General features: G+C 38.9%; 1 protein-coding gene across 2 annotated transcripts in view; it reads left to right on the top strand.

Annotated features, from left to right (window-relative positions):
• Nucleotides 1–23,863, top strand: part of sardh (sarcosine dehydrogenase) — a 61,899-nt gene that overhangs the window by 22,523 nt on the left and 15,513 nt on the right. For both annotated transcript variants that reach the window (XM_082158785.1, XM_082158786.1), the window contains exons 9-16: nucleotides 926–1,012; nucleotides 10,470–10,560; nucleotides 11,884–12,025; nucleotides 16,439–16,522; nucleotides 17,421–17,534; nucleotides 17,651–17,789; nucleotides 17,976–18,089; nucleotides 18,242–18,389. In XM_082158785.1, coding sequence (XP_082014911.1) covers nucleotides 926–1,012; nucleotides 10,470–10,560; nucleotides 11,884–12,025; nucleotides 16,439–16,522; nucleotides 17,421–17,534; nucleotides 17,651–17,789; nucleotides 17,976–18,089; nucleotides 18,242–18,389 — 919 coding nt within the window. The remainder of the gene's footprint in view (nucleotides 1–925; nucleotides 1,013–10,469; nucleotides 10,561–11,883; nucleotides 12,026–16,438; nucleotides 16,523–17,420; nucleotides 17,535–17,650; nucleotides 17,790–17,975; nucleotides 18,090–18,241; nucleotides 18,390–23,863) is intronic.

Here is a 23,863-nt window from a genome sequence, read left to right as displayed (position 1 = left end):
CTGACGTTTGACAGCTCATGATGGTGGAGAGGTTGGAATGGAAGATACAGATTCTGTGGACACTGACATTAGGACATTAGGAGTACCTTCTTAAAGTGACAGGACTAATCTGTGTTCCACATGGGCACATAACCAATCTGTGGGAGGTAGAATTCTTGCTGGTTGCTTGGGGATCAAATACTTATTTCACTTGATCAAATGCTAATCAATTTACAACCTTCATATAATGTGTTTTTTTGGTTGATATTCTGTCTATGTCCATTAAAATAAACCTACCATAAAAATGATAGACCCTTCATTTCTTTGTAAGTTGGCAAATTTCCCCCACTGTATAAAGGTGCTTGGTTTATACAGTTAATCAAGTTTCTATTGTTGTGGCAAACAATTTTACATCACTGAATAAGAGACAATCAGGTATCAATTGTCTTTAACAATTATTTATTCCCTTGCAAGGAAAGGTCAGCAACACCCCAAGGTTGTTTTCCCGAGGCTACATCAAGATACATCTTAGCCATAACTAACATATTGTTTAGATTTGTCTATCATACTTAATCATATTACACCCTTGAATGGAGACTCTCTGTCATACATTCAGTCACATTAACTTTTGTCCAGTCATATACAAGGACATACACATACATATATTAATAAGAATATGTATCGACACCACATTAATCTAATTACCATCATATTTCTAAGATTCTATGAATATAAGAAAATGCAAACATATAGAACATATTACATTTCTTGCACACTATCAGTGATCTGGGAAGACTGAAGAGTTTTCGATTGAGAATGTTAGAGTGTACCAATGTACTCCATAGATCTCTTTGATTTCAAAATATTAGGTTTCTGCCTGTAGTTTTAAATGTTATAAAATAATATTTAGATTAATAGTGTATGTTTACCCCCTTTACCCCTACAGAATCATTCACTGCAGACCACAAGCCTCTGATGGGTGAAGCTCCTGAAGTGAGAGGCTTTTTCCTTGGATGTGGCTTCAACAGTGCAGGTAGGTCATGGAGCACACACACACACACACACACCCACACACACACACACACACACACACACACACCCACCCACCCACCCATGCACACGCCCACGAACACACACACACGCACCTTTCTCTTCCAGAGATGACCAGTGCCAAATGAATTATTTAACCCTGAAACCCTGCAGAGATCACATGCAAAATTCAGTCTCACCCACTCTCCATGTACACGCCACCTACTCAAGGTCAACACAACTTGATCTCTGATCCACGCGTGTCCAGAGATCTAAGTCCATTGCAGTTGTATCCATCTCTTCCCGTGCAGTGCACAGTCCTTCACTATCAGCTATCCAGAGCTGTAAAACTGGAAAAATTGTGAATTACGATGTTTAATTCTATGTTTCTCTGTTTAAAATAGAGATCACGATTCTCCCACGATTCTGAACAGACAACTAAACAAAATCAGAATCAGAATCAGAATCAGAAAGAGCTTTATTGCCAAGTATGCTTGCGCATACGAGGAATTTGTCTTGGTGACAGTAGCTTCCAGTACAAATACAATATAAAGTGACAAGACAAGTGACAAGTAACATAGGTATAAATAAATAAAAAATAAAAATAAAAAAAAATAAAAAAAAATAAAAAAATAAAATAAATAAAAATAAAATAAAAATAAAAGATTATAAATTATAAATATATATAAAGTTATAAGGTGCTATAATGAAATGTCTGAGGGAAGTATTGCACATGTTTGTTCCACAGTAGGGGAACATTTAAGTGTTCATGAGGTAGATGGCCTGGGGAAAGAAACTTTTCCTGTGTCTGGTTGTTTTTGTGCTCGGTGCTCTGTAGCGTCGACCAGACGGTAACAGTTCAAACAGAAAGTGTGCTGGGTGTGACGGGTCCAGAGTGATTTTGCGAGCCCTTTTACTCACTCTGGATGAGTGCAGTACTTTGAGTGTGGGAAGGGTAGTGCCAGTGATTCGCTCAGCAGTCCGAACTATCCGCTGTAGTCTACGGAGGTCGGTTTTGGTAGCAGAGCCGAACCAGACGGTGATGGAAGTGCAGAGGATGGACTGGATGACAGCTGAGTAGAACTGTACGAGCAGCTCCTGTGGCAGGTTGAATTTCCTCAGCTGACGCAGGAAGTACAGTCTCTGTTGGGCTTTCTTCACAATAGAGTCTATGTGAGTGTCCCACTTCAGATCCTGAGAGATGGTGGTGCCCAGGAACCTGAATGACTCTACTGCAGTCACAGTGCTGTCCATGATGGTGAGTGAAGGGAGTGCAGGGGGGTTTCTCCTGAAGTCCACGATCATCTCCACTGTTTTGAGCGTGTTCAGCTCCAGGTTGTTATAACTGCACCAAAGAGCCAGCTGCTCCACCTCCTGTCTGTACGCAGACTCGTCACCGTTCCGGATGAGTCCGATAACAGTAGTGTCGTCCGCAAACTTCAGGAGCTTGACAGAGGTGTCTTTAGAGGTGCAGTCATTTGTGTACAGGGAGAAGAGCAGTGGTGAGAGAACACATCCCTGTGGAGCACCGGTGCTGATGGTGCGGCTGTCGGACGTGATTTTGCCCATTCTGACTAGCTGTTGTCTGTCTGTCAGAAAGCTGGTGATCCATTGACAGATGGAGCTAGGGACAGAGAGCTGGGTCAGTTTGGTCTGGAGCAGTGATGGGACGATGGTGTTGAAGGCAGAACTAAAGTCCACGAACAGAATCCTTGCATAGGTCCCTGGTTTGTCCAGATGTTGTAGGGTGTAATGCAGTCCCATATTGACCACATCATCCACAGACCGGTTTGCTCTGTAGGCAAACTGCAGGGGGTCCAGCAAGGGTCCAGTGATGTCCTTCAGATATGCTAACACCAGTCTTTCGAATGACTTCATGGCCACAGATGTTAAGGCAACAGGTCTGTAGTCATTGAGTCCTGTGATCTTTGGTTTCTTCGGGATTGGGATGATGGTGGAGCGTTTAAAGCAGAAAGGGACTTTGCACTGCTCCAGTGATCTGTTGAAGATCAGTGAGAAGATAGAGGCCAGCTGGTCAGCGCAGGTTTTCAGACATCAGCGCAGGTTTTCAGACAAACACCGAGGCAGCCATCCGCGGCGCCATCTTGGATCAACCAATCCAAAATAACATGCAATTTACTGGAGGTTCTGACAAAATTCAAATTGCTGCAGTTCAAATGAATGATTCAATGACTCACTCATACACACTTCACTTGTTTCATTACTGAATGAATCAGTGGTTTTGAACGAATCTCTTGAATGAATGATTCAATGACAGATACATTTTTTAAGTCACTTTTTGCCACCTACTGGTGCAATAATGTAATTGATACAATCTTTATTTGAAGCGTCGTTACTTTCAAAAGGAGTTTTTCTCTATTGTCGCTACCATAGACATCAGTGTTTATATCCGAACTATAAACTTTTATCCCAGCACTTCTGTGAGCGTTTGAATTATTGTAACACAGAAATAATGAGACTGTATGTGAAGCTGTTTCATACCTAAACATGAGAACTGCTCTCTCTGTCAGCGGCGGCGCCAACGCAGATCTGAATGTTCACGGTGATCAGCCAAATTGTTGTTATTTACAAATAAGATTGCGTGTGTGTGTTTTAATCGAGATCACAATCTTTTCACAATTAATCATGCAGCTTCAATAGTCTGCACGTTGCTTACTGTGACCATTTTAACTAGATTTTATATTGTATTTTTGATCTTATTTGTACTGTAGCTATATCGCCTAGCACTAATTACATTACATTCAAGTGCAAGATTAAAAGAAGGCATTTTGCGGTGGTATTTTTGGATGCAGATGGCTCGTGGTTTTGAAGGTCAGATGAAACTCAGTCTGGCTCTGGAGTAATGCTGATTGTGCTCAGCGTGGGCCGGGTCACCTTGCAGGCCTGAGACATGCTGACGGACAACAGGCCATGATCGCGTGAACGGATCGGAATACATAGCTATAGGAATCACAGTCAGATATTAGATGCATGCTTGCTTTTTTATGACACATTGATTCCTGACCTCAGCATGCAAAACTAATTGCCTGGAAAGAAAGAGTACAAGAGGCTGTGATTGGTTATGTTATTCGATATACAGTACCAGTCGAAATTTGGACATTTTTACTGATACCAAACATGTGTGACTTTCTTTATTCTGTTGAACACAAAAGATGATATTCTGAAGAATGTTTCTGCTAAATCTTCTGAAAGTCATGCAGATTTTGAATGACATCAGAGTCAATAAATTACGACACTATTAGATTTTGATTGTTAATGACGAACCATTATATTATCCATAAACCATTCCATCTTGGAAGAAGCATTGAAATCTGTGATGAATTATCCATATTTTTCTCTTGAAGAAAAACGGTACTTTCTAATGCACAACCACTCACCCTATGAATGTCAAAACTGAAATGAAAAGTGCTTAAAGTGGGTGTTAGTCTGGTACTTAAGGAATAAGATGTTGATCAGGGATTCTCCTTGAGTGTGATTGCATCAGAACTGTTGGATATTATTATTGTGCGTGTGTGTATGTGTGTGTGCGCGCACCAGGGCATAGGATTTCATCAGTATGCATGACCACAGAGATGTCGTCCTTCTCCGCTGCTTCCACCATGTCTCCCCGTTTGTCTTCAGTCTGGATTTTCACCCTTGCACTATTCCCCTGTTCAGTGCTACCATCACACCATTGGACTGGGACAGAGAAATATGCAAGTGGAAGTTGAGTTGAAGAGTTTTAGGATGACTAGTTGAATGTCCGGACTGTTGATGTGTACCTGGTGTGTGTGTGTGTGTGGTAGGAGTAGTTGTTAATCTGAGGCAGATGGTGACCCATTGGGGATGTGATTGCTAAGAGCCGCTATCCTTCTGGAGAAAACACACAGGCTCTCACTGTGGCCGACTTTGCAAACTTCCCTACTATATAGTAGGCGAAAAGCAGTGCATAAAATGAGTAGTTTGTCCAAATTCGTTGCATGTATTATTTATTATATTTTGCAGAAAATTACATTTCGGTTTTGTTTGAATAAACCTGTCATGAAAATATTTTTTTATTGCGGCCACTGTTTAAATGTTTTTTTTAAAGTATATAAAAAAAAAAAAAAATTAAAAAAAAAACTGCCTTATGTGAAATTTAGGTGTTTACAACTTAAAGCTGCCGTCGGCAAGTCTGGCAGATTGGGTCGATTAGCCAAAATTTTGAATGTTTACAACTCTCATGCCCCTCCCCACTACCAGCGAGCACCCTCCCATCGAGGTCGTGCTCGTCAGTGCGTCACTGTGCGTGTGTACCTGATTTTCTGTGAACGCGTCCGTCTCTTCAGCATCTATCAACACCATGGACTCGGAGGTAGGCTGCCCTGGCTAATCTATCCATAGATAACCGAGGAATTGGAAGCTTGTTAGTAGATTTTCTCTCCGCCATCACGCTTCATGCAATCTCCAGGCGAACTTCAGGCGTGGCGTGTGCATGTGATATTAACGTGCGCGAGTGAGGGGGGATCTGTGGCGTGTGCACGACCTGTGATTGACAGTCAGATCTCACACCCCCCTGCGCTGATTGGACCTGATGAAGCGGGAGCGCTGGATTTTTGCAAAACAAATAACACGCTCCAGGTGGAGTTAGAAGCTCGGGTTTTTTTCTAAAACCACCTTATTTATGTTGTTCTGTCGGATTATAGTGTCGATTACACTGAATGTGATCAAAAAAATGTTGCCGACGGCAGCTTTAATATAAAGTATTTTGTGTGACAGTTGATTATTAAATAAAAATAATTTTTTAGTATTTAATCAACTTGATTTTCAGTTTTGGTTTTCAGCTAAATGAAAACTTTCATTTTGGTTTTGGAGTTTCTGTAAAATATTTATTTTGGTGCATCAAAAAATGACCCCGGTGGCCTTCTTCCGGCTTCTTCCAGGAGAGGAGTTGTGAATGGCGAGTTGAGTCACATCACCCCCTGTACCCTCAATCACTGTTCCCTATAGTCATGGGCAAAAGTTCTGGCAGAGACATAAATGTTGTGTTTGCTGCTTCAGTTGTGCTGTTGATTTACGTTGTTTCTAGATTATTGTGTAGGGTGATCAGAAGTGTTTTAAATAATTGCCCAAATTACAAAACTTTAATTCAAAAACCCAAATTTCACTGTTTTTTTGTCCCTGGCACAAAATTACCAGGTAACATAATTAAAAAAAATGTATCATCAGCACATGGGAAAGTGTGAATAAGTATTATTCAGGTGAAATCACTCTATCATTCTGATTGGATTATAAGAGCGGACTGATTGCTGTAAAAGGAGGGAAGAAGTGCTTCCAATCATTGCGTTCTTGTGTTAACACAAGTGTTACCTCCCAAGAAAGACATGCAGCCATCATGGCTTTGCATCAAAATGGCCTCACATGCAAAGAAATTACTGCAAGGTATTGTACCTGAAAGAACTATTTACCAGATCATCAAGGACTTCAAGGAGAGAGGTTCAACTGCTTCGGGACGTCCCAGACTCTCCACCAAGTGCCAGGACGTCTCCTCCTGAGGAATCCGCTACGGAATCGTGTCTCACCAGTGCAGAGCTGATCAATATTGGCAGCACAGGTGTGTGTGATGCTTCTGCACACACAGTGAGGCCAAGACTTGGACAACGGCCCGGTGTCAAGAAGGGCAGCATAGAAGCCACTTCTCTCCAAGAAAAACATCAAGGACAGACTGAAATTCTGCAGGAAGTACAAGGATTGGACGGCAAAGGACTGGTGCAAAGTTTTTTTCTCTGATGAAGCCCCTTCTGACTGTCCGGAGAAGAAAAGATGAACTCTACCATGAGTGTGTCATGCCAACAGTGAAGCATCCAGAGACCATCCATGTGTGGGGTTGCTTGTCATCCAAGGAAGTGGGCTCTCTCTCAATTCTGCCCCAAAACACTGCCATGAATAAAGAATGGTATCAAAACGTCCTGCAAGAGCAACTTCTCCCAACGATCCAGGAGCAATTTGGTAATGATCCGTTTATTTACCAGGATAATGGCACACCATGTCACAAGGCAAAGGTGATAATGAAATGGCTCAGAGGTTATTGCATTGAAATTTTGGATCCGTGGCCTGGCAACTCCCTGGGTTTTAATCCCATAGAAAACCTGTGGTCAATTCTCAAAAGGCGAGTGGACGAGCAGAAGTCCACAAATTGTGAACTCCGAGCCCTTATAATTTGAGTTTTGAATGAATAATAACACAACATGTTGACATCAAAGGCTTTTGGAATCAGTTGTGAGTTGAGCTTTGCTGTGGGCTTCATTTGAGTTGTTGCCTATGTAGAGCGATTCGAATCGGTTCCCTCATGAGGTTCCACTGGTAAGACACTGTTTTTGCTCTTTGTTCAGGGGTAAAAAGAAGTTTGTAAATAGCTGTGCAATTTTACACTGTTAGCAAACATCCTGACGCTGCCCTTGTTGCTGAGACCGGCATTTAGATGAATATGTAAATATATGCTGTGCGCAACAAAAATGACAGCGGTGAGAGAAGATTTACCCCCGTCTGATCGTCAGACTGAGTGAACAAATTAACTTGAAAAGATTTCCAGGTCTAAGAAGGCGGAGCCTGAGAGCCACACCTACCTATTACATCATTGTCTACCTGTTACATCTTCAATTTTGCTTGAAGTGTATCGTGGCCTTTAGGATGCTGTCTTAGAAGGCAGCTGCCTATGTTGGCGGTAAACAGCCGGGCAGCTCTCTAGGTTTTGGAACAGAACCGTGTACTTTCATGCACCTACACACACATTGATGTGATCCGCGTGTCTCATATAGCACTCTGAAGTTTCCTTCTCTCTCAACCTCCTCCTCTCTTTCATTTTATTCTCTCCTGACATTTGCAGAAATACTGCTAGTGATTCGGTTACTGCTTTGATGAAGAAAGAGAACTGCTGTGTGTGTGTGTGTGTGTGTCCTGAGAGAAAAAGATATATGGGAAAGTCTATTCACATGGTAGCACTAACTCATGCAAAGCTTAACTCTTATCCCGGCCCCAGTAGTTCAGCTGTAGCAAAACACTGACCAAAGAGTAAATGGTTGTTGAGCCTCTGCAGTCACTGGGGAAGGTCATGATGCTGCACCAAGGACATTTGTAGGCTCAGAGTCAGACACACCACCTATGCACTGTTTGATGCATATTATTCTTGTATTTTTGAACATTTGCACTAGATTTTACACATTGCACATTTTAACACAGAAGCCTGAAAGACTTCATGTCGTCATGTTCTAAGCTGTCATCATATTATTGATCTCATGTGTGACTTGATTTTGCCCCTCATTATTTATATTTCTTTATTATTTAAAGGAGACCTACTATGCCCCTTTTTACAGGAGGTAATGTAAGTCGCAGTTATCCCCAAAATACCCCACATATTGTTTATTATACCATGTTGTAAATGCCCATTTTTGAGTGGAAGGAAAAACAGGCTGTTTGCGTGTATGTATCTTTAAATGCAAATGAGCTGCTGCTCCCCGCCCAGTTTTCCAGATGAGGGCGGAGCCTTTACAGCTTGTGCATCGGACACTCTGCCATAAACTAAAACATCTGTTTGGTTTTGATTATCATCTCTATCACGGCCACGCTCTTCGTCATCATGGACGTTTTTTTATTTGCATGCATTTCAAGGCAATATCAGTCTAAAATTATGAGATATGGTTTTCTGAAAGCATTCATCTCTAAACCATACGCACAGAAAGCTGGATGTCAGACGGCCTGTCCCGGGAGTGTTAAACTACTTTCTCTTTCACCTCTTATTGTGCTTAAACTGTCAAATACACACAAGGTTAAGTCAAAAACACACAAAGTTAATGCACAAACACATCGCGTTGTAATTCTACATTATGTCTGTGAACGTAAACACCAAGTAAAGAAATCGCATGTGTTTATTAGATCTGTGTATTAAAGTGAAAGCAGCGTAACATACCGTACCTATATGCTGGTAATATGAATCAATACAACAAAAGAAAAACACTCACTGCTCTTTATTGAATTAACTTTAGTAGCTTCCATAAGAATACATTTCTTACGTGAATGCTGCTGTTAAACGCTAAACATGGTGGACTGTGCACGGCTCACTCAGGGGAGGAGCTATGCTAATAGGGCAGATTCCGTGCCAGTCGTGGGCGGAGCCTGTTCTAATGTTACGTCACATTAGATCACATTCCTGAACGGCTCATTTTGAGACATTGTTTGAGACAACTGAATGGATGGATTTTTACCAAAATAGGGTGGTTGTGTATGCAAACTGCTGACAAATAAATATATTCAAAAGCAATAAAAAGTGAAGTTTGCATGTTAGGTTCACTTTAAAGAAAACAGAAGTGTATTTTTTGTGTTGTGGATGTCCCAATTGGGAGACAGGATGCACAATATTCAGAGAAATGTTCATGTTATATATTTTGGTGGCATTTGTGAGAGATTAAAAATGTAACTGGTTGTGTGAAATAGGCACATAATATCGATATCGATTGACATACCCCTGAATCTAATAGAATCACAGAATATTTTGAGGTATTAACAAAAATCGCAATGCTGGCTAAGAGAATCGATATCATATCGTATTGTGAGACAACGTCAGATTTACACCCCTAATAAACATCAGCAACTGCATCAAATTGCATATTTTTGCTCACTTTGGGACTTTCAATAAAATGCCTGATGTATCAACACATATGCAAACTTTTTTTAAAGATTAAAAAAAAAAAAAAAAATTGTCTAAAGGTTCAATAAAATGTCTCATAAAAAAAAAAAAAGATTTTTCTGAATATTATTTCATGGTTCAAAACACGTTTCTAGACCTTGTGTTTCTTTTTATTCTTTTGCATCTCACTTTTTAAAAAGCAAAAGCATGTTCTGTATGATTGACACCTAGACAGCCTTGTATTAGAGCGCTCTTGGTTAGACAGCCTAGTGTCTCCCTGCTTTGTCATGAGAGCTCTAGAAATACTTCGTCCGGCGTGAGGGACACGGAGTGTGTCAGAGATAAAGCAGTGACATGGCATGGAACTCGAGGTGGCCATTACTCAGCGACTCTGTGGTTGCTGGCTAATGTTAATGAAGTCATCAGCCAGCTAATGAAGCAAAAGTCCTTTAGAGACGCCACTCTCAGTACGGCTCTTACACTCCAAGATCCTTTTATGTGTCTCTCACTTAACAATGTCCTTCATTCCTCCTTGGTATTCCTCTACTTCTGTTCATTATTCTTCTCTTGTCTGCTCAGAGCTCGTGAAGATTGATTCAGTCTGACAGCACAACTCTTCCGGGTAACGTTCATGGTGAATTGATTGGCAACTCTCAATCAGAATGTTTCTAGCGAGGTACTTTGTCAAACGGTGCGGTTTGTTGCTTAGGGTCGTACACAAGTTTGACTGATTGTCTGAAGTAGGATAAAGGATGTAACGGGATGATGATTGACATATGCTCTGTGATTTGATTGGCAGGTATGATGCTGGGGGGAGGATGTGGCAAAGAGCTGGCTCACTGGATCATTCATGGGCGTCCCGAGAAAGACATGTACGGATACGATATCAGGTACGTTTAGTGTGAGCAAGTGCTCCTGTGTGTACTACTACTTTATGTACTGTGCTTGAGGCGGGGCTATGTGTTTGGCCGGCCAATGGGAGACCCATTGGGAGCTTCAACATTTTGAGTCAGACATGACATTAATTCGAACATGGAAGTAATTTACTTATGGTTCAGTGAGTCAAGAACTATTCAGAACAATTAAATTAGCCAGTTGTTAGATGATTCAAACCAATAACCCTATCAATCTTTTTGACTGATTTACTAAAGGAACCGGTTCACAAGAGTCATTAGTTCACAATTCACTACATTTAACACATTTAAACAAATTAAAACTGAAGAAGAGGTATGATTTAGTGCAATTGCTACGTTTCATTTACATGTGAGTTGAGCTCATATGCTCTGAGTTTGGATCACTTATAACATGCATTTGTGAACACAATTTTCGCCAACTATCTTCCCAAACTTGTAATGAGAAGCACTTATAAACCAGCTGTTGTCAGCCATAGAGAAGCTTCCTGTGGTTTTCTGCCAAAATAAAACCTTGATGGGTTAATTTTTCATTTGTAGTTTAAAATCATTACATATTTAAAATCATACATATCATCATCAATTTACACATACAGCGTTAGACTAAACTGGAAAGTGTCACAGCACTTACATACTGTTTTCCTATTGTTAGTTTAACTGCTTCTATTGCTCTCCTCATTTGTAAGTCGCTTTGGATAAAAGCATCTGATAAATGATTAAATGTAAATGTTAAAATAAAATGTCTATTATTATAATTTTTTATTTATTTTTCTGGTAATAGTAATAATAAGAATATTGTTTTAGAGTACTATTATTATTTTATAGTCAAAATTGTGCAGCCCTACAAACAAGCACAGCAAACCTGGATTTTTTTTTTGCATTTTAAATTGCATTTGCAATTTTTAATAGATTAGATTTCTAAAAATCGTGCAGCCCTGAATCAGACTATATTGACACAGGAAGCCGAGTGTTTTAGTATACTAGATCATGTTTCTTCCACACCAGTGGAATAATTCAGACATTCAAGAACTGTTAACCAAACTAAACATCATGAAGATCATGCTTTCTACTAAATATCAAGTTCAGTCATGAAGCTCTAGAGGACTCAGGTTGAAATGGCCCTTAAAATGGCCGAGTGTGTTACACGTGTGTGTGTGTGTGTGTGTGTGTGTGTGTGTGTGTGTGTGTGTGTGTGTGTGTGTGTGTGTGTGTGTGTGTGTGTGTGTGTGTGTGTGTGTGTGTGTGTGTGTGCTGTATGTGCTTCTCCATTTCTTATTTCATCTCCCTCTGTCTGTATCTCAGGCGGTTCCACCATTCCCTGACCGGAAACAACCGCTGGATCCGAGAGCGAAGTCACGAGTCATACGCCAAAAACTATTCAGTAGTTTTTCCCTTCGATGAACCTTTGGCCAGCCGCAACATGAGGAAAGATCCCTTCCACCAGGTTCTGCCCTTCTCTTGCATCTCTTTATCCTCTTATCAACCACTGACTCAAGACGTCTTTGTTTAACTGTACATAATAATCATATATAATTTCCTGTACATGCATGTGCATTAGACAAGTGGTTCTCAACCGTACTAATGTGAAATGAATGCTCTTTCCTCTTTTTCTTTCTGTCTCAGTGTTTCTGTTTTTCTTTCTGTCTCAGTGTTTCTGTTTTTCTTTCTGTCTCAGTGTTTCTGTTTTCACACCCGTCGTCCTGTCAGTTTGTAATTGCTTGTGTTGAGACAAAAGAAATTCCACAAGTCTGATCCGAGAACAAGTTGCGTTAATTACATCAAAACGTCATCCTTTAAGTGTAAATCATTATTTAACTTGAGAAATTTCACAACTTGGCAACTTAGCTTTCACTTAGCTAGCCAAAAGTGTTATGTGTGAATCTATTAGCCAGCGTTTTGCTGCCAGCATCTGTGGCGCTGCTCAAAAGACTTGTTGCTAAGCTACTGCTAAAAAGATGATGTTTAAGTGTTTCCAAAAATACCACTTTGTTCTGGCTAGGCTCCAGGCGTGAAGCCGCGCAAGAAGGCTTCATCCTAGTGAATAATAGCCTGCTGAAATATAGATAGCTAGCAATAATAACACTCTGCGTTCATTTAGACCACTGAGCCTCACTAAGATGACTATAAATTAGACATTCCTCTTGAATATTTCATCTCTCTCCGGCTTGGGAATCTTAATCCAGCTAAGTTCTAGCAAAGGGATGTGATACTGATAACTTGGTTAAAAAGACACCTGCCTTTCATCTAATCTCAAAAGTTAACTTTTCAACCTTCATTTATATCAATATGTAAAAATGTTGAACATTATTTTGTGTGTCAGAGGAAATGTTCACCTGAAAATGTGAGTTCTGTCATCATTTACTCACTCTCATTTTATTACAAACCTGTATGACTTGTGTGTTTTTCTTCTGTAGAACACAATATGCTATTTTGAAGAATGTTTAGGCTGTTCTTTTCCATATAATGTAGGTTTTTATTGGGTTTGTACGATACATTGATGTATATAATCGATAATGCAGTGTGACTTAATGCAATCACTAATCGTAAAGGTTGTGATTTAATTAAGTAAATATATGGACAATTTTGTTCATGAGCTACGTATGTGAACACAGTGCCACTCTTCACTCTGAAACTGGCAAACTGCCAAAATAAAATCTCAATGATTTATCATTTGAAAATGAAGAAATTAAGTAGTATAATAATTTAACACTGTGCTATAAAACCACCTATTCATTCTAGAATGTTTAAGGATTGTTCACCCGAAAATGAAATTCCGTCAATAATTACTCACCCTCATGTCGTTATAAACCCATAAGACTTTCATTAATCTTCAGAACACAAATGAAGATCTTTTTAATGAAATCCGAGAGCTTTCTGTCCCTCCACAGCTACGCAACTACCACATTCAAGGTCCAGAACAGTAAGAAATACATTATTAAAGTAACCCATGTGACTCCAGTGGTTTAACCTCAATTTTATGAAGCGACGCGAGTGCTTTGTTTGCGCAATAAAAACATACAGTAGTAACGCATGTTCACACAACAACTTCTGCTCTCGTCAACACAACAAGCATGCCTTGTGGTGCCCTCATGATCTGCATTTGAGATTCATATTTTGTAAATAAAGTGGTAAATTATGTTTTTTCGCGCAAACACTCGCATCACTTCATAAAATTGAGGTTAAATGACTGGAGTCACATGGGTTACTTTAATGTCTTTACTACCTTTCTGTCAATGGAGGGAAATAAAACCCTTATGGGTTTTGAACAACATGAGGATGAGTAATTAATGACAGAATTTTCATTTTTGGGTGAATTAACACTATTAGTCTTTCCAAATATAGCAATTTAAATATTCTTGAGAAAATTACTTTCAATATTTGTTTTCATGTTGGAATATACATCATAGTAAAAAAAAATTTATAAAAAAAATCTATGTATATATATATATATATGTATATACATACAGTACTGGTCAAAAGTTTGGAAATATTACTATTTTTAATGTTTTTGAAAGAAGTGCTCATCAAGCCTGCATTTATCTGAGCAAAAATATTGTGAAATATTTTCTATTTTAATATACTTTATAATGTAATTTATTCCTGTGATCAAAGCTGAATTTTCAGCATCATTACTCCAGTCTTCAGTGTCACATGATCCTTCAGAAATCATTTTAATATGATTGATTTATTATGTTGGAAACAGTTGTGTGGCTTAATATTTGGAACCTGTGATACTTTTTTTTTTAGGATTCATTGATGAATAAAAAGTTATAAAGATCAGCATTTATTCAAAATATAAATCTTTTCTAACAATATAAATCTTTACTATCACTTTCTTTTTATCAAGTTAACCCATCTTTGCTGAATAAAAGGATTAATGTCGTTCAACAAAAAGAAAGACGAAAATGACTGAGCCCAAACTTTTGAACGGTAGTGTATATTGTGACAAAAGAAGTATCACAGGTTATAAAAGAAAAATATTAAGCAGCACAACTGTTTCCAACACTGATAATAAATCATCATATCAGAATGATTTCTGAAGGATCATGTGACACTGAAGACTGGAGTAATGATGCTGAAAATTCTGATTTGCATCACAGAAATAAATGATATTTTAAAGTGTACATATAGAAAACCATTATTTTAAGTTGTAATAATATTTCACAATATTACTTTTTTTTTCTTCTGTATTTTTGATCAAATAAATGCTTTCAAAAACATTAAAAATAGTAATTTTTCCAAACTTTTGACCGGTATGTCAGTCTTTCTCAATATCGTACATCCCTCGTTTTTATCCATTTCTGAAATAAAAGACTTGACATGTTAAAAAAAAATACTTTTTATGGTGATTTGGTCATTTTTGGAGGTTGCCCGTCCTTTTGTGTTCTACCGGAGATTTTGAGCAACATAAGGCCCTTAAATTCCCTTAAATTCACAAGCTTTCTATCACTGACACCACATAAAATCAACTGTGCAAACCTTGACCGCATGCAGATCCTTGTCAGGTTTGTTTTTACCTCTAGAAACTTCTGCTTTCCATTTCTTCTCAATTCGATCAACACCCATTTTACCACATACTTCTTTAAATTCCTCATGTACACTAGTGGCTCATTGCCAATTAATTCATGCGAACAGTATTTTTAGCCTGGGCCTGTTAAAGAACACTAGCATTATCATTATCGAAGAAAACAATAAATAATAGCGTTTCATGCTGGATAAGAACAAGCTGCTGTGTGTGACTCATGGAAAGCTCGTCAGCTCATACTTTACTCCAGGAGAAGAATGTACGGACTTCAAAAGCCCTGGAGAAGGAAGGCAAATTGCCTAGCAACCAGTGTTTCTCTGGCCTGGGAGATGGAAAGCGTGAATCTGGTGCTGTGTGGGGGGCCGGGAGGAGGGTGGACCAATTCCTTCTTTTTGTTTTCGAGCTCAAGAATAGCTGGAGAAATCGTGATGGGCTTTTTCGAGGGGTGGAAGACAAAAGCATGAGGGAGGGATGCCACATCTGACTCTTTATTCTGCCTAAACTGACATTTCTGCTCAGAATCGGTGTTGATTAGGGGTGTTTGATGAGACACGCATCACTATTACGATTACCTACATGGTTCGGGACCCCAAACCTATGCATAACTTATCCTGCTCTGTTTGTGCTACAGATATGAATGATACCCTAAATTGTGTGACTAGTTGAGTAGTGTTTCTTAGCAATTAAACCTTTTTGACTTGGATCACTAAACAGTTACTTAATAAAGATAATAATAATAATGTAAGTTTGCCGATTTTTAAAGTCGTTTTGTATTGTCACAGTGTCTATAGTATAGTATGTAATTGAAAAATGATTTCCCTTTCTTGGTGCTGGGACAGAGACATTCACGTTTATTTGTCATCGTGTTTTGCTTCATCAGACTCTTGAGAGCTCCAGGGCTCCATGAGAACTGCAGATGATCCTCCCACGGAGAGTCGGATCGACAAAGGGTTATTAACCATACAGTGTTGTTAGAGAAGTTTATCACTGAAAACTGCATCATACTTTTTCTACTTTTAAACGGTGTTATGGTAAACAAACTATGGCTTTCTTACCTGTACACGATGGCATTTTGCTTTGGGAAGTTGTGCAGAACTGACAGAATGACGATTTACTCACAGTTGTTTTGCCTTCTTTTGGGCCCAAACACTGTTCGTTGTCGTCCAGTTTGAAATGTTGACTACAAACACAGAGGTTTTTCAGATTTTGAAATCTCGCTGTGTTCTCTCCATATTTACGATTCTTCACTGTCTTTAGCCTCTGCCTACAACATGCTGGATCCTTCACTGGAAACCGAAATATTTAATGTTTGATGGTTGTGTTATTTAACAGGTGCTACAGGAACAGGGCTGTGTGTTTCAGGAGAGACACGGCTGGGAGAGACCGGGATGGTTCAACCAAGATGGACCTGCTCAAGTGAGTTTTCAACACACACATACACACACGCACACACTCACTCACACACATACACACACACACGCACACATACACACTCACGCATGCACGCTCACACACACTCACACACACACATGTGAACACACTTACACACACACAGACACGCACAGATGCACACACATACGCACGCACACATACACACTCACTCACTCACTCACACACACACACACACACACACACAGATACACACACCACAGACAGACACACGCACACAGATGCACACACACACACACACACACACACACACACACACAGACTCACAGACAGACACACGCACACAGATACACACAAACACACACAGGCTAACACAGACACACACACACACACACACACACACACACACACAGACTCACAGACAGACACACGCACACAGATACACACAAACACACACAGGCTAACACAGACACACACACACACACACACACACACACACACACACAGACTCACAGACAGACACACGCACACAGATACACACAAACACACACAGGCTAACACAGACACACACACACACACACACACACACAGACAGACACACGCACACAGATACACACAGACAGATACACACAGACAGACACACACCACAAACAGACACACGCACACAGATGCACACACACACACACACACACACACACACACAGACAGACACACGCACACAGATACACACAGACAGACACACACCACAAACAGACACACGCACACACAGAGAGACACACACACACACAGACTCACACAGACACACACACACACACACACACACAGACATATGCACCAATACCTCAGTATAGGCCAGAAATCGTGACAGTGTTGACGGTTGATTGGTTAGTCTGCTAAACTTGTGTTTGCAATGGCCTTTCCTCAGGTTCTAGATTATGATTACTACGGAGCCTACGACGTCCCCAAGAACACTGTGAACAAGTACAGCCAGATACTTGGCAAAGAGTACACTTTTGACTTCCCTCCACATCATGATGTGGTGAGCAACATCTGTAGATGTTTGTGAGAGTATTTGTTTCCAGTTCCAGTATTTATTTAATCTTTTTTTATATATATATATATATTTATATATTTTAAATTTTTGTTTGATCCTAGATTCGGGACGAGTGTCTGACCTGTAGGAATGCTGTAGCTGTGTTTGATATGTCTTACTTTGGTAAGTTTTACTTGACTGGGCCGGATGCAAAGAAGGCTGCTGATTGGCTGTTTACAGCTGATGTCAACAAAGCTCCAGGTGAGAATCTCTGTCTGCCAATCTGCCATCCATCCACACTGAGCGTATCTATTTTCACTCTTTTTTTCTATTCTTCACAATATAATATCTGTAACATGTAACATATAACATATAATATTCTGACCACATACTTTCAGTGGTAAACCTTTCTGAAGTGTAATTATCTTGACTGTGATTGTGTTTCAGGCTCCACAGTTTACACCTGCATGTTAAACAAGAGGGGCGGAGTTGAGTCTGACCTCACCGTCAGTCGTTTGGAGCCAAGCCCCGCCCACATCCCACTGACACCCCAATCTAACGGTAAACAACACGCATGATTCATTCTGTTCAGGGTCACAGAACTGATGTGTAAGGCATTGAAACAGGGCGTTGCGAGCATCTCATCAGCATGTTAGGAGGAAGTCATGAGTTTATATTCACATCGTGTGTGTGTGTGTGTGTGTGTCCTGAAGGTGATGCGTACTACCTGGCCATTGGAGGTGGTGTGGCGCAGCACAACTGGAGCCACATCCAGTCAGCGCTTCAGGACCAGGGTTTCCACTGCACACTGATAGACCACACTGAGGACATGGGCATGATCAGCATACAGGGACCCAAGAGGTTAGCACACACACATAAACAGACTGTGTTCAAAATCTAGTGAGTTGTTGAATTGAGTATACTGAGTATTGAGTATTCTAAAGGCCTGTTTTAAACCAAGAACAATAGCTATAACCATAACTATATTAGCATCCACACCAACACATGATAACGTTCTGTTTTTTATTAGTGCACACTGCTGTTTTGTCGTCTGCCGCTTTAAATGCTCGAGCTCTCTAAAGTCACATGGCTTTTGATTGGTTGTCTCAAATGTTTTTATCATTCATCAGCTGGAAAAAATCGTTCTAAATATGATTCCAACGTTATCGTTCCTGTCTGGCGTTATCATTATACAGTAGTTGCGGTGTGGACTTCGCTAGTCTCGTAGAATTAAAACAATTATTAAAACTTGATAGTTATTGTCCTCGGTCTTAATGGCCATTAAGCCAGGATCATGGAGAATGTAATCCCAGAATGCTTTGCAAGAAGGAGAGATCCAAGATGGTGGTCAAAGTGGGATAAATGTTGATTATAAATAATTGATCAATATTGGAAAGTACTGATTAAAAAATGTAAATAGACTGTTTTACTTTGTTTCTGTATGCTACTGTGGGGGGGGCGATATGACCAAAATTGTATTTCACGATATGAGGGGGAAAAAATCACGATAACGATATATATCACGATAAAGTTCGTTTTATTTTATTTTAGCTATTCAAATAAGAAAAAAAAGCTAATAATAATATGACAATAAAATAGAACAAAGAAATTAAATAATCTTTCTGATATAAAGGTATATTTAACATGTAAGAAATGCTTCAGTAATTGAATAATAAACGGAGAATTTTTTTATAGTCTAGCTGTTTACTTTTACGTTTACCCTCTTCATTTAGTGGTCACACTTGGCTCCTCCCTGGTCCAAAGTGAACGAAGCCTTGAAATGTAACTTCCCGGTAAAACCAATCTAATATATTTTTGTTCAATAATATTTTTTGATTATTATTTTGAAGGGGATTTTAAGATAATATACAATATTTATTAATATATATATATGTATATATATATATATATATATATATATATTAATATATATATATATATATATATATATATATATATTAGCTATTATTCCCTTTTGAATTTTTTTTTATAATCTAATATATATATATATATATAAAAAAATAATCAATTAAAGCAGTATTCCATGTTAAAGATTAGTGCCATCTTGTGGGAGTAAAAAAAGAAAAACTTATGTAATGCCATGGTGTAACCACTAGATGCCTATATAGTTCTATATAAAGTGCCTTATAAATTCTCTAGTGGTTTTTAGACATAAATAAATACTTCGTTTTATTAAGTTGTGGGTTTGGTTTTTTACTTAGACATTCTCAAAGACTACTTTTTGTCAAGGTTTAGATTTTTTGTTGGTTGTTCAGATTTTTTTTCCCAAATGTTGTTTTGAAGTGTCAGTTTTTGCATTCATTTTACTACAGTCAAACCTGAACACAGAGGAGGATATTTTGTTACACATAACATCAAAACTCAATAAAACATTAACATATGTGTCTCTACGTGTGTGTAAGTGAGTGTGTGTTTGAGGGGGTGTGTCTGTTTTGTACTCTTGTGTAACCTCTTCCTTCCTGTTGTTGTTGTTTTACTGCATTGTGGCTGAATTATTGATTTTTTTTCACACATGTGCAAAAACTTGCTCTGTGTTATAGTCACGCTATTTCATATATATGTGTGGGGGGAGGGAGTGGTGTGGGATAGTGTGTCTCTATTTTGCACTCTTGATATTTTAGTGTCTCACCCTTTATTTGCTGTGCACTTTTTTCTGCACAGTGGCTGATTTGTAGTTTGTACCACTAAAAGATTCTCTGAGTTTTCATATTTTTTCGTATTTCCCACTCATTTCCTGTCTCGGTTATTTTTAACTGCGAAGGAGCCAAGTGTGACTCCCCCCCCCCCCCCCCCCCCCCCCCCCCCCTCTTTAACATATCCGAATCATGTCCAAATTCAAGAACTGGAAGTAAATAGAGCAGTCGTGTCAGACTGACCCTTTTCCACTCTTCTTTCTTGATGTGCTGCTGTATACAGTAATAACATCCACTGTCTGTCGTCTCTCACCTGACACCATTCCACACGCCGTCTCTCTCTCCTCTGCCCTGAAAACAGATGAAAAAAAGAGCCGTACAACAGTCAGTCAGTCAATATAAAGTGTGTCTCAGAGGTGTAATAAGGAAGATGAAGAAATACAGGAAAGAATAATGAATATGTTCTCAGGGGGTTTGCTTAAGCTGCATAAATTAAATGACATTTACATTAACAGTAAAACTGTCACATATTATTGATGTGACCTAAAATAATTTAGCCATGATTTAGGCCAAATAAGCTATGGTGAAATGTTCTTTCTTTGTTGGATTTTCTGTGTTTGTTTTGACTGTTCAAGTTGTTCTTGTTATATATATATTTTTTTAAACATAATTTTTAACACAACTCAGGTCCACTTATGTGAATCAAATGTTTCTTTGCATCACAAATACTTTTGTAATTTATTCATAATTTTGCTATTTTTCCGCCCTCACTATGACCATGTGGGACATTTTGGTTTAGCTGCATTTGTCATTTCAATGCATATTTTACATGGGAAATTGACAGCAAACAAGGGGTCAAGATTTGGCTAGTTAGCGTTTGGAAGTTAAGCCCTGCTGGTAGATGCTGTAACTACACCTTCTGGGCAAAAAAAAAAAAAAAAAAAACTTTCTCCATTGATGGTCAATCAAAAGTAGCTGTGTATATTCTGATGAAATGCGTAACTCGTTTCCAGTGCCTGATGCTCTTAAAGGAGAACTCCGGTCAATTTTAACATTGAGCTCATTTTTTTTGTGAATTTGGAGTGCTGTCAGTACAGAGAACAACGACAAAAATCGGTGTTGCCTACACCGTGTTATCCTCTTTTTAAAATTTGCACCCTGTTGACTTCAATGGGGCACGTTTTAAACCTGCTTTTACCCTCTTAACATCCTTGATGTGTCATTACAAGTGCACAGCCAATGTGAGTGATTCCTTCAGAGTGAACGCGGTGAATCTGACTGCAGTAGATGTCAAAGATATGAATACAAATTATGTTAATTCAGCCAGCGCACATACCTGATTACCTATGCGCGTGAACTCGACAATCGACTACTGTGGACTTTGACAGCAAATTTTAAAAAGAGGATAACACGGTGTAGGCAACACCGATTTTTGTCGTTGTTCTCTGTACTGACAGCACTGTACTGACAGCATGAGATGGTTCAGTTCTCCTTTAAGCATGAGATGGACTTTTATTTGACTTTTTATCCCTGTCTGCTAACTTTTTTGTAGACAGTCCCTCAGAACAAGTGGTTTCTGCTGCTTTGTATCGTAAAGGATATTTTTTGACTCGGAGCTCTGAAAGAAGTTCTGAAACTGTTCTGTTTCTAAAGATCAAGGGAAATGAGATGTTTCATTATGTGAGCCCTTTAAAGCACTTCTGCTTTGCTCATCAAAAGAGTGTGCCCTTCGCCTGTGTCCTTCAGTCCTTTTCCTCGTGTCCAGATGAAAGCTAGATGAAAGAGTTAGCAGCTTTGTGAAATCTCCCTTCCTTCACTGTTCTCCTCATGGCTTAGGAGAGGGCCGTGGTTCTGTCACATCTAATGAGAACAGCTGTGTTTCTAATGAACAGGAGCTACTCTCAGTCCCGTTGTGAACTCCGTGGGTTCTCAGTCTGAGCACTTGTTCATCTTCCCAGTGTACCGAAATATTCGCTCACTAGAGATTTTCACACAGGGTGCCATAAAACTGCTCACTTCGTTCACTTACTGTAAATGTCATGTCATCTTAGAGGAACATTCTGGGTTTCATGCAAGTTAAGCTCTTTGGCACCATTTGTAATCATTTAAAAAAATTATCAATAAAAATCAAGGTTATGGTGAGGCAGTTTCAATGAGAAAGTCAATGGGGCCAATTTTTGTAGGATTTAGCAGTAGAAATTTGAAGCTTCTAATTTTACGAAATAACTTATGTTTTATTAATAGAGTTTAAAATAACTGATTTCTTTTTTAATTATATTTTAAAATGTAATTTATTTACAGTTTAGATCAAAACTGATTTTCAGCATCATTACTCCAGTCCTCAGAGTCACATGATCCTTCAGAAATCATTCTAATATGATGATTTGATGCTTAATTACTATAAATGATTATTGGTACTCACTTATTAATAATGATTCTTATTATTATAAATTTTTGGAAACCTTGATCTAGGATAGTTTGATGAATAGAAAGTTCAAAAGAAAACTGTTTATTTGGAGTAGAAATCTAATGAAACATTATAAATGTCTTCACTTGCTGTCCTTGGTGAATTAAAGTTTTCTTTTTTTTTAACACCCACATTTTTAATGGTTTCCATGTTTTAACAGACATATTGTTAATGGTCACTTCCATTGTAAATGCCTCATTGGATCCAGATATTTTTTTATAAGAAAAGGTCAAAATAATTTTTGTGGTAATCAACATTATGCCATAAATGCAGTTTTTTTGTTTTTGTTTTTTACATTTTGTTAATCAAGTCACGTGGTAGTGGTTGAATATACAGATTCCTGCCATAGGGAACCAGTAAGTGGAATGAGACACGGCCCATGTGTAGACACAGCTGAGGAAACGTCTCTGAGTAATGATGTTCTAGTGTGATTTTGTCCCCATGAGAAACCTTCTCAATATTTTATTGCTGGAATTATAACATTGTATTGAAAACTACCTCCCTCAAAATGTGTTTTACCCAAGTACGACATGTTCCAGGGACAACAAAGGATGTTGATTCAAGGAACTTGTTAGTGTAAATCTCGTTGTTTGTGAACATCTAGACATTATTTCGGGGTGACGGTACAGCCCGGGAAGCTCATAAGCCCTGTGTCATATGGGACCCTGTCAGGACAGGACTGAGATGAATGGAGTGTTAGCAGAGCAAGCGACAGTGTGCTTATATTGAAGTGTGAATGCGTGCTTTACCACAGCTGCGTTCGCATCGCACTGAACCACTGTGAGCTTGACCGAAGGGTGATGGAGAGGGTCTGGAGATGGAATCAGCAGATGCATGTTATAATAGGACATTTTATTAGCCAAAGCAGGCAGATTTTGTTCTTTTGTACAAAGAACATTTTAATGAACATGAAAATTAGAATTCATGACATTTCTTCGCCCTTATGTCTGTCGGTCTGGACTGTCTTCTCTGGGACACAGAAGCAGTTATTTATAGCAGAATGTTCAAGCTGTTAAACAGTGAAAGTGAATGGTGACCAAGTCAACCAAGATTTTCAAGACAACTTTAATTTTAGTCTGTTCCTCAAATAAAACTATTGTCTGTCCTCAGAAAACTTAGAATATAGTGTACATTACTTTTATTTTTGGAGCTTGACAGCACTTTTATTGTATGGAAGAGAGCAGCCTGAACATTCAACAAAATTTCTCTTTTTT

Source organism: Leuciscus leuciscus (assembly GCF_965113295.1).
Source record: "Leuciscus leuciscus genome assembly, chromosome: 24".
NCBI lineage: Eukaryota > Metazoa > Chordata > Actinopteri > Cypriniformes > Leuciscidae > Leuciscus > Leuciscus leuciscus.
Note: the sequence above shows the minus strand (reverse complement) of the source record. Positions and strands in the feature narration are given on the sequence as shown.